At 39.3% G+C, this 16977-nt stretch overlaps 2 protein-coding genes across 3 annotated transcripts in view; one reads left to right on the top strand and one right to left on the bottom strand.

The window, feature by feature from the left end:
* TIMP4 (TIMP metallopeptidase inhibitor 4) overlaps positions 1 to 10291 on the top strand; it is a 47721-nt gene extending 37430 nt beyond the window's left edge. The window contains exons 3-5 of the mRNA XM_054033950.1: positions 5422 to 5536; positions 6412 to 6536; positions 6818 to 10291. Of these exons, the coding sequence (XP_053889925.1) occupies positions 5422 to 5536; positions 6412 to 6536; positions 6818 to 7015 (438 nt within the window). The 3' untranslated portion in view covers positions 7016 to 10291. The remainder of the gene's footprint in view (positions 1 to 5421; positions 5537 to 6411; positions 6537 to 6817) is intronic.
* Positions 1 to 16977, bottom strand: part of SYN2 (synapsin II) — a 466588-nt gene that overhangs the window by 136570 nt on the left and 313041 nt on the right. The gene's annotated exons all lie outside the window — the stretch shown is intronic.

The following is a 16977-nucleotide window of genomic DNA, read 5'->3' on the forward strand; positions in this document are numbered from 1 at the left end:
GCTGTGCATGCGGCGCGTACGCACATAATTGGAATGGATATGAGCAACACATCTCAAAGAACAACAGTTACAAGAAGGCGAGTAACCGTTTTTTGTTGTGTTAAATTTTATGTTAAAAGCATTGCTCCCTCGCATTGCAGAGAAGACTAAATCTACAAGATTTAAAGAAACAGTGTCAAAATGTTCACAATGTAGGGCATTAAATACTAACACAATTAAAAAAATTTTGTAACCAGCAGCAACACAGTTTTACTACTAGTCTCATAAGCAGTTTACATTACACAGTACAAAGAAGTACTGAGGCTTTGTTCTCTTATTTTATATTTAGTGGTAGGTGTTTAAATTTAAGTAAGATAGTAATTTTTCCAGTTGCTATTCTTTTATTTAACTGGAAAAAATATTTAGAGCACTGCACTAATACTAAAGCACAGAAAGTGATGTATTAGTAGATAATATTTGCTTTTATAATATAAATAATAACAGTCTTGATTTTGCCACCTATTCTTGCATAGCAAGGTACATAATGCTCATGGTAAACCACGTGCTTAGGGTTTAACTGATCGCCATATTGGGGTCGGGAAGGAAATTTCCTCCAGGGCAGATTGGCAGAGGCCTTGGAGGTTTTTCTTCTTCCTCTGCAGCGTGGGGCATGGGTCACTTGCAGATTCTCTGCACCTTGAAGTCTTTAAACCATGATTTGACTCAGACATAGGCTAGGGGTTTGTTGCAGGAGTGGGTGGGTGAGATTCTGCGGCCTGCGTTGTGCAGGAGGTCAGACTAGATGATCATATTGGTCCCTTCTGACCTTAAAGTCTATGACTCCACTACCTTTATAGGGACTGCTCGTGTATCTGGACACTGCTAAGTATAAGAGTGGTAGAATGAGGCCCATATAAACAATACCATCCCACAAGAAACCACAGCACTTTACAAACCTAAACTGATATACAGAAAAAAATCATTGTTAGTACACACGAATGCAGTTCCATTCCAGGGCTGAATTTAGGGCACAAATGAAAAACTGGGAGATATACTGCTAGAGAAATGCAGCCACGTTTAGTAAAAAATACAGCAAGGGTTTAAACAAAGAACAGCAACCCTACACAACAGTTCAGGAAAGGAAGAACAATGCCTCTTACAATTGAAAATGCCTGGAGAATATAGCTGACAGAACGTAATTACCACAACAGAATTTAATCAGGTTAGCATGGAGGTTAGCACTCATACCCTTAAGAAAAGTACCATGAGATCTTTAAATGACTACAAGTGGCCATGGCTTCAGTTATATATCTCAGTGAGACAACATCTGCCGGAACACAGTGTTCTCTAATATCAGGCTGGTCCATGCCTACAGAGAGAAGAGTTCCACCCACTGAATCTCCAGTACCACTGTCTGTAGTTCTTAGGACTTCCTTGGATGTCTCCTATCTAGAAAAGTGATCCAACTGGAACCAGAGATCTAAGTGGTTCACAGCATAGTGTGGCATGGCACCAGGCCATTTTCACATGTTTTAAAAATCCCCAGTGCACCACTTATAGTGGAAGTTATTTATTAGCATAGATCTGAACCACTTCTTTAACATAATCCAAATCATTTAAAAAAAATCATTGGCTAGACCTCCATATAAGTCTCTATGGCAATGTTTTCACTGCCGAGTTAAGTTAAATTATCTGTGCTTAAGTTAGATTAACTCGAATGAGAGGTGCCACACAATGAAATAACACTGGAGTTGCAAATATTATTGGATTAGCAGCATAGCTTGATTATGTTAGTGTGATTTGCACTCTATATGATTTTATGAAAATATGCTAATGAGTGTGAGTATAATGTAACCGGAATATGCTTCAGGCAAAAGGTCTCTTGTAAGGTATCTTTGCAAAGCTTATAATCTACTGAATGTGGTCATCCTATTTGTATGTATGTACCATTCTTGTATCTGAAACTAGAAATATGAAATATAACTCTGAGAGCCTATTGTAATTATGCAAAGTGTGGGCCATTAATGGCGGTTTGGAATCTTGATGGCTCCCATCACCCAAAACAATTGACTGTGGATGGTTCTGTTTGCTTGCAGGCCTTCCTGTAAGTCAGGCAGGGAGGAATGAAGGCTTGGGGTCTCACAGGACATGTGAACATGTCACCTGGTACTGAAATCCATCTTAAACCTGGTGCTTTTCCATTTAGGAGGAGGGGTGGGAACCCAGAGAGGGACAAAGGATTCCCACCTTGTGCCAAGCTATATAAGGGGGTGAAACAGAACAAAGGGGGCTGCAATCATGAGAAATCCTCTAGCTACCACCTGAGCTGGAACAAGGGCTGTACCAGGGGAAAGGATTGTGCCCAGACTAGGAAGGCATCCAGTCTGTGATAAAAGCTTATTGAAACATCTCTGAGTGTGAGATTTTATCTGTATTCAGCTTTCTTACTGTATTAGGTTTAGACTTGCGTGTTTTATTTTATTTTGCTTGGTAATTCACTTTGTTCTGTCTGTTACTACTTGGAACCACTTAAATCCTACTTTCTGTATTTAATAAAATCACTTTTTACTTATCACTTAACCCAGAATATGTATTAATACCAGGGGCGGGGGGACAAACAGCTGTGCATATCTCTCTATCAGTGCTATAGAGGACGAACAATTTATGAGTTTACCCTGTATACGCTTTAGACAGAGTAAAACAGATTTATTTGGGGTTTGGACCCCATTGGGAATTGGGCATCTGAGTGTTAGAGACAGGAACACTTAAGCTGCTTTCAGTTAAGCCTGCAGTTTGTGGGACATCATTCAGACCTGGGTCTGTGTTTGTAGCCGGCACGCGTGTCTGGCACAACCAGGCAGGGTGCTGGAGTCCCAAGCTGGCAGGGAAGGCAGGGGCAGAAGTAGTCTTGGCACATCAGTTGGCAGCCTCAAGGGGGTTTCTGTGATCCAACCTGTCACAGTTAGTATCTGATGAGTTGTGGTAACTCAGGCTGTAGGCTATACCCCACAATGGACTCACCATCTTGAATTAAAAGCACCACCGCACTAGAGTTAGGGTTTTTTTTGCATGGGCAGGAAACAAGCTAGCTCAGCACTGAAGGGAAGCACTATATCTTGTCATAAGGGTATGTCAACACAGCAAATTAAAAAAAAAAATCCCATGGCAGTGAGTCTCAGAGCCTAGGTCAACTGACTCAGGCTCACGCTGCAGAGTCAAAAGTTCAAGCTTGGACTGTAGCCATGGCTCTGAAACTCGGCGAGGTGGGAGGGTCTTGGAGCCCAGGCTCATCCAGAGCCCAAAATGTCTACAGTGATATTTCTAGCCCTTCAGCTTGAGCCCGAGTCAGGTAACCCGGGCTCTGCGACTCATTGCCTCAGGGATCTTTTTGTTTTTGCTGTGTAGATGTACCCTAAGAGAATACACCCCAAGCAATGCAATGGTTGTATTACTTTTAGAATCAGTGGCCTAATTTTCAGAGGTGCTGAGCCCTTATAGCTGCCATTGATTTCAACATCAGCTGTAAGAACTTGAAATTCTGAAATTCTGTTTCTAATGATACCATTGAGCCTGTGTCTCTGCAACATGCACATGGTTCTGCTGCTTCCTATGGCCACCTTATAGAGAGGATCGTGTATATCAGCACAAGATTTGCAGGCTTAGCTAAGATGACTTAATTTTGTTTAACATAAATATAAATAAACACCAAAGTTGTGATTTAATAATTTTGCGCATCCTTATTTTGTTTGCATGGGTGGCTCTTTGCATTAGGGATAGAACACTTTTTTATCCTGGGTGTTTATTTCTTGTACAAAGTATTTCAGATTGGCATCTGATGTTTTACATCAGAGATCCAATAGCAACAGTCAATTCTTGACTTTTTTCTCATTCTTTAATCAAGAGGCTTTAGAAACCAACACATTTGCAATATATTTGCAAGTCCCATACACAGTATTTAAATCCCCCAAGAAGAATTTGAGTATGACAAAAAAAATTTCAAGTAATGCCAACTGTACTTGGAAGCTGTGAACCTTGCAACTGTCAACACACAGTATGATGTAAACAAAAGGGGCCTTCTTTGTGATGGAGTTTCAGTTATATCATATTGTAGGTGATGACAGGCATTCTGAAATTGATTAGCACCTCTCCTGTTTGGGTACAATTAGACTTGTTTTGCAAGTGTTATGTTAAAAATGTATTTCAGAATTGAGTATGAAAGTGCTATTTGGACAGCATCCTGCATATCTAGTATTGCATGGGCTTTGTTACTAAAACTTCCAATTTCAGTTGAGTACTGCAGGCTGTAAACTCTAAGGGCCTGTTCCCATACGCCTTATGAAGGCAAAACTCCAATTATTCTTAGACCAAAATCACAGCAGGCCAAGTTCTGGCCTTGAATATGTCCAGGCAGCATCCACTGAAGATAACGGAGTTGTGCAAAAGTATACTTTATTCCGCAAAGGTTCTTTCACTGCACCACCAGTGGATCTATCTTGTGTGAAAACATACACAGAGGAGCATGCTAACTAATGTTTTACTAGAAGAGTATCAACAGTCTCCTTTTCAGTTTTCAACAGCTTGCACTAAGGACAGAAATTAGAATCTGGGATTCTCAAGCTAACTGCATGATGTTCCTTACAGGACATCCCATTATTGTAACAAAGACAACATTTGTCCAAATGAATACACCTCTACCCCGATATAACGCTGTCCTCAGGAGCCAAAAAATCATATCGTGTTATAGGTGAAACCGCGTTATATCGAACTTGCTTTGATCCACTGGAGTGCGCATCCCTACCCCCCCCCCCCCACTCCCGGAGCACTGCTTTACCACGTTATATCCAAATTCGTGTTATATCGGGTCGCGTTATATCGGGGTAGAGGTGTACAATTAGATCAACTTGCGTCTCAGGAAAGTCAAAACTGTAATGTGCTTTTTAAATGGCTTGGTATCTGCAGTGTGGCTGAATTCTTCCATTGCTCCTTAAATGTAAGATGCCAATAAAGAGTCTTTTACATTTTAAAAATTGGAATGGTTTGAGGGTCTGTGAAACCCCTCCTGAGGAGTGCACCTTTTAAAATCTGTAATTCTATAAAATGCAGACATAATTCCCTTGCCTTTTATCTCAGAACAATGGAATAAATTTCATTTTAAATTATAGATTGGGCCAAACCTCCGAGCTGAACACCCTTAATGGTAGGGAAGGTTTTGAAGTTCCGATATAGATTCAGACTTCACAGCTTAAGCTCATCCCTATTTCAAATGGAGACATCAAGCCATTGTTTCTGTCACTGCCCATGGGAGCTGCAGAGGTTCAAAATTTTGTTCAACTATCGTTCATCTACTCTAAAGTTTTGGCTTATTCAAGTTACATTTTTGTTTCCAAATACAATTCTTGGTGCAATAACACATTCTTTTTATTTTTTTTGGAAAAATTTCAGATGTTTAAGGGGTTTGAAAAACTGAACGATGTTCAGTATGTCTATACTCCTTTTGATTCATCTCTCTGTGGAGTGAAACTAGAAGCTAACAACAAGAAACAATATCTCCTCACAGGTAAAAGGCAAACAAATCTTAACATATAAAATCCTTACAACCCCAACACTGTTTAATGATTTATCTAGTTGACTTTGTACCAACTATAGAATTAATACTGTAATTAGTAATTTATGGACAACAAAGTGATACTAACATGAAAATCTACAGAGTCACATACTGATAATACCGCCTTGGTTTTATATATTTAGAGCTCTGCAAATCTGATATCCACTTTATATTTGCAGATACCTATATCCGCAGATGTGGATATCCATGGACCATTTTTGCGGATTATGGATTGGATGCGGATACAAATTTTGTATCCGTGCAAGGCTCTCTATATATAGTACCTTTCATCTTTCAGCAGTAGATCTCATAGTGCTTTAACAAAGGAGGTCAATATCATTATGTAAATAGCAATTTCTGTTACAAAGCATGGCCTTTCTCTAGCAGGACTCAGTCCATTATTTTGTCCTATTACTAAATTAAACCCTAATCCTGCAAACAATTCCACACATGAGTGGTCCCAATGAGTTAATTCGATTACTCACATGCCAAATGTGTTTGCAGGATAGGGTCCTTAATTACTGCCAGATGTTTGTAAAATGATTTTGAATTCTAGTTTCACATAGTACTGTTTTCATGTCCCTTGTTGGCAGACCATCAGCATCTTTTGAGAAATTATATTAACATTTTTCAATCTGCATGTAACAGCACAATAATTAAGCTGAGCTGTTTAAATTGCAAGTACAACAACAGTTACTGAAAACATGTAAAATCTGACTTATTTGGAGCTACTAGTTTCAAACTTTAGAGTTTTCTCACAATGTAGACTAGGGTTTACAGTGCACTCTGCTTCACACACTTTATTTTTGTTATTTCCCCCCATATAGGCCAAATATTAAATGATGGTAAAGTTCTCATCCATTTATGCAATTACATTGAACCGTGGGATGATCTATCCTTGTCTCAAAAGAAGAGTCTTAACCAGAGGTACCAAATGGGCTGTGGCTGCAAAGTAAGTATAGAAATCAGCAATAACAGTGACTGTCTAATATGTTCAAGGCTCAATCCTTAGAGGAAACAAAATTTTTTTCTTGGTTGGAACTGCAAAAACACTGTCTTATGTACAATACATTTGATAAATTATTTGATTTCCACATAACTACTTATTTCAAGATCAGTACAGACATTGTAGGTAAACTTTCATACGCTGAAAAAATGTGAAGCAAATGAAAAATGTCATTCTAATGGAAATTTTGACGAGTACACTGAACTAACTTCACATTTCACATTTAGATTACTACCTGCTACATGGTGCCCTGCTCAATCACTACACCAAACGAGTGTCTCTGGACAGACTGGCTGATAGAAAGGAAGCTGTATGGGCACCAGGCCAAGCATTATGCCTGTATCAAGCGAAGTGATGGCACTTGCAGCTGGTACCGAGGTGGCCCCCCGCCAGAGAAAGTGTTTACTGACATCAGCGAACCTTAAAATGATCACTTCCTAAAAAGCCTGGGAGGCTAATTCCATCAAACGTTGCACGCTCACAGCTTTGAACTGCCAACATCTTATGTATCTGTTGCTTAGAAACAAAAACAAATTGTGCTTACAAGTAAAGTACAGAGTTTGTGGAATTGGCACCCAGGCAAGAAGAACAAATCTCTTGGAGGTAGCTTATAAAGTTCTGCTTTGTATACAGGGGCTTTAGTTGAGAATGGTCCTCTGTGTTCTCAGAGGCATAACAACTTTCCTTTTTACCAATATGAATGTAGAAGAACAAAAGAATGATCAGATTTTTGCCCCCTACTCCAGTTACCTAGCAGATTAAGAAAACCCTGTGTTTCAGTCCAAAACAGTCTTTCTGATACGTGAAGAATGTTTTATACAACTATTTTTTTTTCTGTATGGAAGCCTTCTGATAAAAATAATAATTATTGTAAAGTGTATATGTAAAGTATTATAACAATGTGCTGTAAAAAAGATTCAAAGATTCATGTTTTCTTCATATTTGTTGAAACAAGTTAAACATTTTTGTGATTAAAAACTTGGGTTTTTTTGTATGTTACTTAAATGTCCTATTTCTTACATGTGTATTGTAACATTTTTTAGTAATTAGGTTAAATATATATCTTTGATAATCACAAATGCCTATCCAATTCATTGATCCAATGGATTGGCACATACTGTAAAGAGAAAAGTTCTAATGCTTAGGTATTACACCAACAGAAAAATTATGACAATATGCACCCGTAGACTAGTTAGATTTACAGGAAAAGTAAAGCATGAACATTGTCAGTGTAGCAATGGCACCCGGTAAAGCCTCTGTACACGTGTGACCATATTACTATCGCATTTCACTACTGCCCCATTTCTAGCCTGAGATTGACTGCAAATAAATTTTGGGGGATTTCTTAATGATTTTTAATTCTTCAGATTTCAATACAAAATTACCATTTTTTGGGTAGTCATTTGCACTTTGTGACAATGAATTTCACAGCTTGGAAAAAGTACCAGAAAAGTGTTATCTTTTTGGAGGTGTGTGTGTGTGTGTGGGGGGGGGGGGCAAGATTTTAACAATTGAAAACACAATACTGAGCATGCATACATTTCCATATGTTTCTAAGTTTAAAGAGGCAAATTAATAAGGGATGGCAAACTTCAAATGTTTGGCACCAAAGTTGAGAATAATTATCCACATCTATCTGAACCTCTGGGTTTGAGAAACTGAGTAGGAATCCTCATGAGATAAAGACTCTGTTCTGACATTTCCAATATATCCTCAATATTGCCAGGTCAGAATCACCTCAAAAATACTCTGCTCCTTGTTGTGTTTCTGAATTTCACCATGTAGAGTCCAGATGTGGCTAGAATTAATGCAAAGGGGGCTGCCATATGAGAACTGAGAACAATAGTTAGATTTAATGACTTTGAATCTCAAAAATAGTTCAGGTTTGAATACACCCATCTATTATTTGATATGAATGGATTCAGTAGCTTTGGAAATTACTGAATGATACATCATGATACAGTAATGGAGTAAATGGTCTTTGGAATTGTTATAGTTTATGGGGTTAAGAATACTACTTTCTGAATAGTGTCTATACTTATTTCAGAGCGGTAGGCATGTTAGTCTGTATCAGCAAAAACAACGAGGAGTCCTTGTGGCATCTTAGAGACTAGCTAATTTATTTGGAAATAAGCTTATGCCCAAATAAATGTGCTAGACTCTAAGGTACTACAAGGACGCCTCGTTGTTTTTGTCTATACTTAGTTTGCCATGCAGTGCTAAGACCACAATCCTACAAAAACTTACGCACATGCTTAAATTTATGCTCATCAGTAGTTCCATTCAACTCAATGGAAGGTGCACACATGTCTATTACATTGGGCAAACAATGCATACTTGTATAACTATGTGTTGTCATGACACTCTGTAGTTTATTGTCTCTGTTGATGCCCCTATGGCATCAATATATATTTTTACAATTGTGTAAATCTGTGTTTACACAATAGACAATAACAAGTTTGAAGATGCTTCTGTAATAGCATGACAAATAATATATTTAAATATTTTCTGGCTAAGGATTTACATATTTATGCAACACATCAAGTTGGGGGGTATCTGTCTTGTTGGTTCTCATATATTGGTACTTGCATGAAAATCATCATCTCTTTTCGGGATGACTGTGAAAAAAATGAAACCATAAAATAACTAAAACAATCCAACCCCAACAAGCAAAAATACCTAGGTTAGAAACCTCTAACATCATATGTAGTCACATAAAAGGAAGACTATTTAGCAATAAGGCTGAAAAATTTAATTTAGCACCACACATGGCACCTGAGATTTACATCCAAAAAATGAATAATCCTACATGCCAGTACCATTGACACTGCACTTTCTTAGGTGCAAAAGGTGGGATAAGATCAGAGCTTCTGCCTTGCATCTGAATTTGCTTATACTTGTCGCTTTACAATAAAATAGAAAGTAGTGTTGTGTAGTTATTGCAGTACAGAGAACATTTTGTCCTTAATCTATATAAAATGTATTAAATATTAATGGGCTGTAATAATTCAAGAAAAGAATTAGTAGTCAATAGACCAGGACACAGTAGTTAATAAAGCCTCTGGGGACAGAAAGCTTTATTTCTTGGAAGAGTAGGTCACCAGTACTACTTAATAATCAACATTTCACCCTGTATTTGATTTTAGACCAACTATGCTGTTTTAATTTATGGTAATGTATTAAAATACCATTAATTTCTTCTGATAAACATAAAACCCAGCCAGTATTCTGCTCTAAAAATGCAGTTTGCAAAAACTAATTTTATCCATAGATTTTTTTATTATGATTATTTATAAAAATTATATGCTGTGAAAGCTACGCTTTTTCCAAAAACAAAAATGAACTGCAGATAAAATTTTTGTTAGTGTGATTTACTGCTAGTGCAATGCATATATCTGAATATACTCTATAGGTATATGTAGTTAACTAGAACTCACTGCCTTCTGTCATACCAAAACAACTCCTAGATGAAGCTGCAATAGCTTTATGATCATACACATTTTCTATCCAACCCCTGGCTAATTTAGTCTACAGTACATGTACAGTGGGATATTTGTTTTCAAATTAATTTTATTGTAATGGTGTATTTTGAACAGCACTATGTAGTAAATGGATATTTTCTGCTTTGTAACTTGATTATTGTACTTCTGTTTATATTTTAAAATTATAAAGTAAGCAGGCCTTAAACTCAATGAACATAACACACATTGCCTTCTTTCATCCTAAATTGTAAGTTTTTTCTTCAATATTTATATATGATTTATATTTCAAGCAAAACTCTTAAGTATGAATTTTAGTATATATAAATATAAGTTTTCTATATTCAGTCTATCAAACATTTTACAATTGATTTGCCATAAACTATCCAACATAAGGTGTTTCAAAACTAGTGTCTGTTGAGTCTGATTTCTGTTTGAACTTAAATCTAACTAGATTTTCCATTGTGGAGAACAGAGAATCTGTCTTTCTAATAACAAGGGGAGGTTGAGCTTTGAAAGGATACTTCCAAATGAGTACTTATTTTACAGTATTGACAAGGACTGTAGGGGAAAAAAATCATCTACAGTAAAGCTTTCAACGTGTATTTTCATATTAAGATTTTCACTGTATTAGCATTCATGTATTACAACCAACAATCTATTTTTAAAAGAGAATGTCCGCTTTCCAGTTCCTAAAACTTCAGTGTGTGTGTGTGTGTGTGTGTGTGTGTGTGTGTTTGTGTTACATTGAAGGTCAAGGATGAAATACATCTTGCTATATCATTTGGTCTTGATTTGAATGTAACCCATCTGACTCATATTCACAGTTGGAAAAACGTAAGAGAAGGGAGGCTGTGCAAGTAACAAAATGAAAAAAAAGCAAAGGTTATTACTGAAATCATTTAGTTATGAATAGCTAAATACTGTCTTCCTGTTCTTAAAATCATTCTAATTAAATGTTAGCAATGTGTCCTACAAATAAGCCTGAACAGGGCACTTTTTTCATGGGAAAATGTAAGGAGGCAGAAATGTAGTGAAAAAAGAAAACTAATTCCTGAAAGGAAAGCTGCAAACATGTGACCCAAGCTATGATGAGTTCAGAAAGCACCATTTTGTAAGGTTTCAATCACTTTTTTTTAGTGAAATGTCCCTGTTCCAAAAAGCTTTCCATTAAAGCAGCTCCCAAGCTTGCATCAGAGAATTCTATCTTTGTTTACTTACCTTTTATTGCCTTTGGAAAAACAGTACAAGAGGGCCAGGCACAAATGATCACTAGAGTATGAAATAAGCAAAAGAAATAGAAGCATAACAGTACATCAAGCCTGCTGAGTTCAAAATCTCCTATTCTCAGAGCTTTGGAATACTGTCTTATCCCAAGATACACAGTTTTAAATTGGAGAAAACAAGTTATAGTTTATGCCTGGGGGAGAAACGGGTCCAGGATGTACAGGAAGAGAAGAAAAATACCTTCTTTAAAAATCAGAAATTATCTGTATAGGTAAAAGCAATCTCAAACCAAGCTGGATATTAATAACATTTAAATAAACATTCATTACCCTGATACAGCTTCAGCTCATCTACTGAGAAAACAACCCCCACTGGATCATCTTATATCTCTCCACAGAAATTCCAATAAAAGCTATCTAGCATATTTTTTCTGAGCCACAGAGTTTCCAAAATTTCCTCCAGAGGGAAAAACAAACAAACAAATCTACATCTAACTTTCCTCAGTCACTGTAGCACATTTGAAATATACATGACAATCCAATACAGAGACAAAGAAGAGTTGTCTTCAAAATAATATTCATTATACAGGAAATTGTCAACACTCCACAAACTCAGTCAAGCCTTTTGCAATCAGAAGTTCAACAAAAGGCAAAAAAATAACCTTCTTGCTCAATCACTAACTATTACTGTATAGGATCCAAATAGGTAAGAGGACAAGAAACAACTCTCAAATGCATCTTGCAATATGTTAACAATCCCATCATCTGTCAAACAATATTTTATGCACTCACAAATAAATACACATTAATAGCTTTCCAAATTTTCATTTCAACTTCAGGATCTGAATTCAGTCTATGCTTTAAGATAGCAGCCAGCAGTGGAACTTGGGGAGATGGTGGTCTTTCTGCAGGGCATTATATGCGAGGTACAAGCGATTAACTGGAATCTCAACCAATTCTTGTGACTGAGCAATGGGATATTTTATTCTCAATTTTTGTAATTTCTAATTAGCAGATGTACAAGCAAAATTAGGCTTTTTATAGGCTAGCAAAATAATTAAAAGAGCACAAATGAGTCACATGAAGGTCAATACTGACAAGCTTTGTTCTTGGCCATCTTCAGTACTCTTAACAAAATGTACAGTATCTAGCATGTGAAAAGGTATACAATTATTTGAAAAGGTGTGATTCTTATTCTCTGTCTATAATGAATTAATACCCAAAACAAAGGACGCTTGTTCATTTCTCATGTTTCACTTTTTAAAAATTGGAGAAATTAGAAAGTTTTGGACCTTGCTACACTCGTGTCAGGGAAAGTCCTCCCTATTCTCAAAAGATCCTTGGGGGTTTGGACTGCTTGAGATTCACTGCTCTCGATCTGTAACTTTCTTCCTGGAGAGTTCCTGTTCACCTTTCACATCAAATATGTGGCTATTATTGAAGCTCCTCTCACTTAAAGTTGCAATGAGGTAGGAGAAAGGATGGGAGTGCTAACCTAATAGTCCATAACAGCCAGGATTCTCCATGAGGCAGCCATAAAAAGGAACAGGGATTTTGCCTCCCTCACAAAAGCTGAGAAGACAGAGTAGAATAATAGGAAGTGATCAGAGAAGGAGATGGGGGACTGTGGATGAAACTGTAATCAACTGAAGTCAGTGGGAGTTTTGCCATTGATTTTAATAGAGTCAGGCAGGATTTTATCCAGAGTAATGTAGTGTCAAGTGGAGCTACACAGCAATCATGGTTCAATGACCTATCATTGACTGCTGATTGCTAATGTTCAAATCACGGCATTACAGCAGTACATGGTACGTTTGAGTCATGATGATGCAACATTACACAACAGATATTGAAAGGTAAAGTTGGGGCTTTGTGCTGAAACTGCTTTGCGCCTCATTGCTACTTCGATCCATGGCAAATGGCTCTCCAGCTCTGCAGGGTTGAATGCCTCTCCTCTAGACAAATATAGCTATGGAAGAATCTACATTTAGAAACAATAATAAAAGAAAAATTAAAAGAAGGCTGCAAGATAAGACACTAAGCGTGTGCCAGTCACGCGGTTCCTGCAGGGTCTAAATATGGGTGGAGGACCATCTCTTGCAGGTTTGCTAGCAGGTTGAATATTCTACATAAACCTGAATCTCCAGAAAAACAATCCCCTTTATTTACTCTCAGCACTTCGGTCCTCCCTCTGTGTTTACCTTTTGATATCTTCAGAAAGGACCAAGGTTATCCCATAGCCCACCCAGAGAACTCCAGGGAACAGGTGTCACCTTTGAACCTCCACTGGTCTTCGGAGGACGTTGGATGGATAGTCCTGACTCCTTCAGTGTCTTATTAAATGAGCTGCCGTGTAAAGCCTCCACCTCACCCGCTCCATATTGTAGCTGAGGCCTGGCCTGATATGGGTAATTAACACATGGAGGAAGGTCTGATTTTGTGGAAGAGAGAATTAGGGAAGGGAATAAATCATCAGGTTGAAAACAGAATGTCTGTGCTAAATAAGACAAGTAAACAGATCAGCAGGCTAAGAAGACAGAATGTCTGAGCCAACTAAGATAAGAAGGAGAATAGGGGGGGAACTATTTACTATGAACTAGATAACAAGGGACAAAAGAAATTAGGACTGTAGAGATGAGATAAAGAAGAAGTCAAAGCAAGGACAGTGTGGGCGCAGTGGATGTTGCACAGGGATTGGTTCCTGAAAAGTATCCAAGCCAATCTAAAAATGTGTGATGCAATGTATAGTAAATGCAATGAGATGTGTAATGTACATAAAGGGAGAAGGTTTGTGTGTAACTTTGAATCTGTGATGTACCCTGCATCAATCCCCCCTGCGTCTGAGTCCAATCAGTGGGCGGGGCATTCATACAGGCCAGGGCTTTATAAAGCAGCGCACAAGCGACCAGGGAGCTTTTGCGACCAGGGGCTGCTAACAGGGAGTTTCGCAAGGGAGTTAGGAAGGGGGTGAGGTTCCCTTGCCGGTTCTATCTGTTTTCTCTTTATTCCCCTTTGAACCTATAACCAACTACATTCAAAACTTCTTGCTTAAACAACCCTTTCAGTGGACAGGGGGCTGCAGACGGGAGTTTGACAGAGGGAGGCTTACGATGGTTAGGAAGACCCGCAACACCTGTGCCAGCACTGCTTCTGTCTCCTCCACCTGTGCCTGTAGCCAGACAGAGTGCCTGAGCATGGATGCTTCTACCCAGATCCTGGTGTGGTTTTGCAGAGACTGTAACTTGCAATTTCCACTTACTGATATCCAGGCTGGGGGGACCATCCAATGTGAGAGGTGCCTGCTGGTGGAATCTCTCAGGCAGCAGGTGGGAGAGCTACAGGAGGAGGTGGCTAGGTTGAGGAGCATCCGAATCCACGAGCAATTCCTCGACAGTGTCCATGTGGAGACAGCTGAGGTAGCTGTCCCAGTACACAGGACTGCTGATACACCACTGGTGGAGGAGGAGATAGCTCAGGGTAGACACTGGCAGCTGGTTACTTCTGGCAGCAGGCAGTGCTCCACCCCTGCTCCGAACCCTCCTGCCGTGGTAATAGGTAACCGTTATGCTCTTCTTGATACAGGAAAGAAGGAATCACTCCCTACAGTAAAGGAGGAGAAGCCTCGTACCCCTAAGGCTGGGAGGTCTGCTGCCACCACTGCGAATAGGAAACATAGGGTAGTGGTGGTTGGAGACTATCTGCTGAGGGGGACGGAGGCGCCCATCTGTCGCCCTGACATTTCATCTCGGGAGGTATGCTGCCTGCCGGGAGCCCGTATCCGAGACGTTACGGAGGCATTGTCGAGGATTATCCAGCCCTCTGACTACTACCCCATGCTACTCATCCATGTGGGCACAAATGATACTGCGCGGTGTGACACTGAGCGGATCAAGAGTGACTACAGGGCTCTGGGAGTACGGGTGAAAGAGTTTGGAGCGCAGGTGGTATTCTCTTCGATTCTTCCTGTCAAAGGTAGGGGCCCGGGCAGAGACAGATGCATCATAGAGGTGAATGCCTGGCTGCGAAGATGGTGTTGCCAGGAGGGCTTTGGCTTCCTAGACCACGGGATGCTATTCGAGGAAGGACTGCTAGGCAGAGATGGCGTTCACCTTTCGAGGAGAGGAAAGACCCTATTTGGACACAGACTGGCTAACCTAGTGAGGAGGGCTTTAAACTAAGTTCGACGGGGACAGGTGAGCAAAGACCACAGGTAAGTGGGGAACATGGAGACCGGGGAGATGGGTCGGAAACGAGAGGGAGTGTGGGCTATATTGTCAGAGAGAAAGGAGGGTCAGGACAAAACTGGGAGGAAAGATCAAACCAGTATCTTAGATGCCTATATACAAATGCGAGAAGTATGGGGAATAAGCAGGAAGAACTGGAAGTGCTAATAAATAAATACAACTATGACATTGTTGGCATCACTGAAACTTGGTGGGATAATACACATGATTGGAATGTTGGTGTGGATGGGTACAGCTTGCTTAGGAAGGATAGACAGGGGAAAAAGGGAGGAGGTGTTGCCTTATATATTAAAAATTTACACACTTGGACTGAGGTAGAGATGGACATAGGAGACGGAAGTGTTGAGAGTTTCTGGGTTAGGCTAAAAGGGGTAAAAAACAAGGGAGATGTCATGCTAGGAGTCTACTACAGGCCACCTAACCAGGTGGAAGAGGTGGATGAGGCTTTTTTCAAGCAACTAACAAAATCATCCAAAGCCCAAGATTTGGTGGTGATGGGGGACTTCAGCTATCCGGATATATGTTGGGAAAATAACACAGCGGGGCACAGACTATCCAACAAATTCTTGGACTGCATTGGAGACAACTTTTTATTTCAGAAGGTTGAAAAAGCTACTGGGGGGAAGCTGTTCTAGACTTGATTTTAACAAATAGGGAGGAACTCGTTGAGAATTTGAAAGTAGAAGGCAGCCTGGGTGAAAGTGATCATGAAATCATAGAGTTTGCAATTCTAAGGAAGGGTAGAAGGGAGAACAGCAAAATAGAGACAATGGATTTCAGGAAGGCAGATTTTGGTAAGCTCAGAGAGCTGATAGGTAAGGTCCCATGGGAATCAAGACTGAGGGGAAAAACAACTGAGGAGAGTTGGCAGTTTTTCAAAGGGACACTATTAAGGGCCCAACAGCAAGCTATTCCGCTGGTTAGGAAAGATAGAAAATGTGGCAAAAGACCACCTTGGCTTAACCACGAGATCTTGCATGATCTAAAAAATAAAAAGGAGTCATATAAAAAATGGAAACTAGGACAGATTAAAAAGGATGAATATAGGCAAACAACACAGGAATGCAGGGGCAAGATTAGAAAGGCAAAGGCACAAAATGAGCTCAAACTAGCTACGGGAATAAAGGGAAACAAGAAGACTTTTTATCAATACATTAGAAGCAAGAGGAAGACCAAAGACAGGGTAGGCCTACTGCTTAGTGAAGAAGGAGAAACAGTAACAGGAAACTTGGAAATGGCAGAGATGCTTAATGACTTCTTTGTTTCGGTCTTCACCGAGAAGTCTGAAGGAATGCCTAACATAGTGAATGCTAATGGGAAGGGGGTAGGTTTAGCAGATAAAATTAAAAAAGAACAAGTTAAAAATCACTTAGAAAAGTTAGATGCCTGCAAGTCACCAGGGCCTGATGCAATGCATCCTAGAATACTCAAGGAGCTA

Source organism: Malaclemys terrapin, chromosome 7 (genome assembly GCF_027887155.1).
Source record: "Malaclemys terrapin pileata isolate rMalTer1 chromosome 7, rMalTer1.hap1, whole genome shotgun sequence".
Classification (NCBI taxonomy): Eukaryota; Metazoa; Chordata; order Testudines; family Emydidae; genus Malaclemys; species Malaclemys terrapin.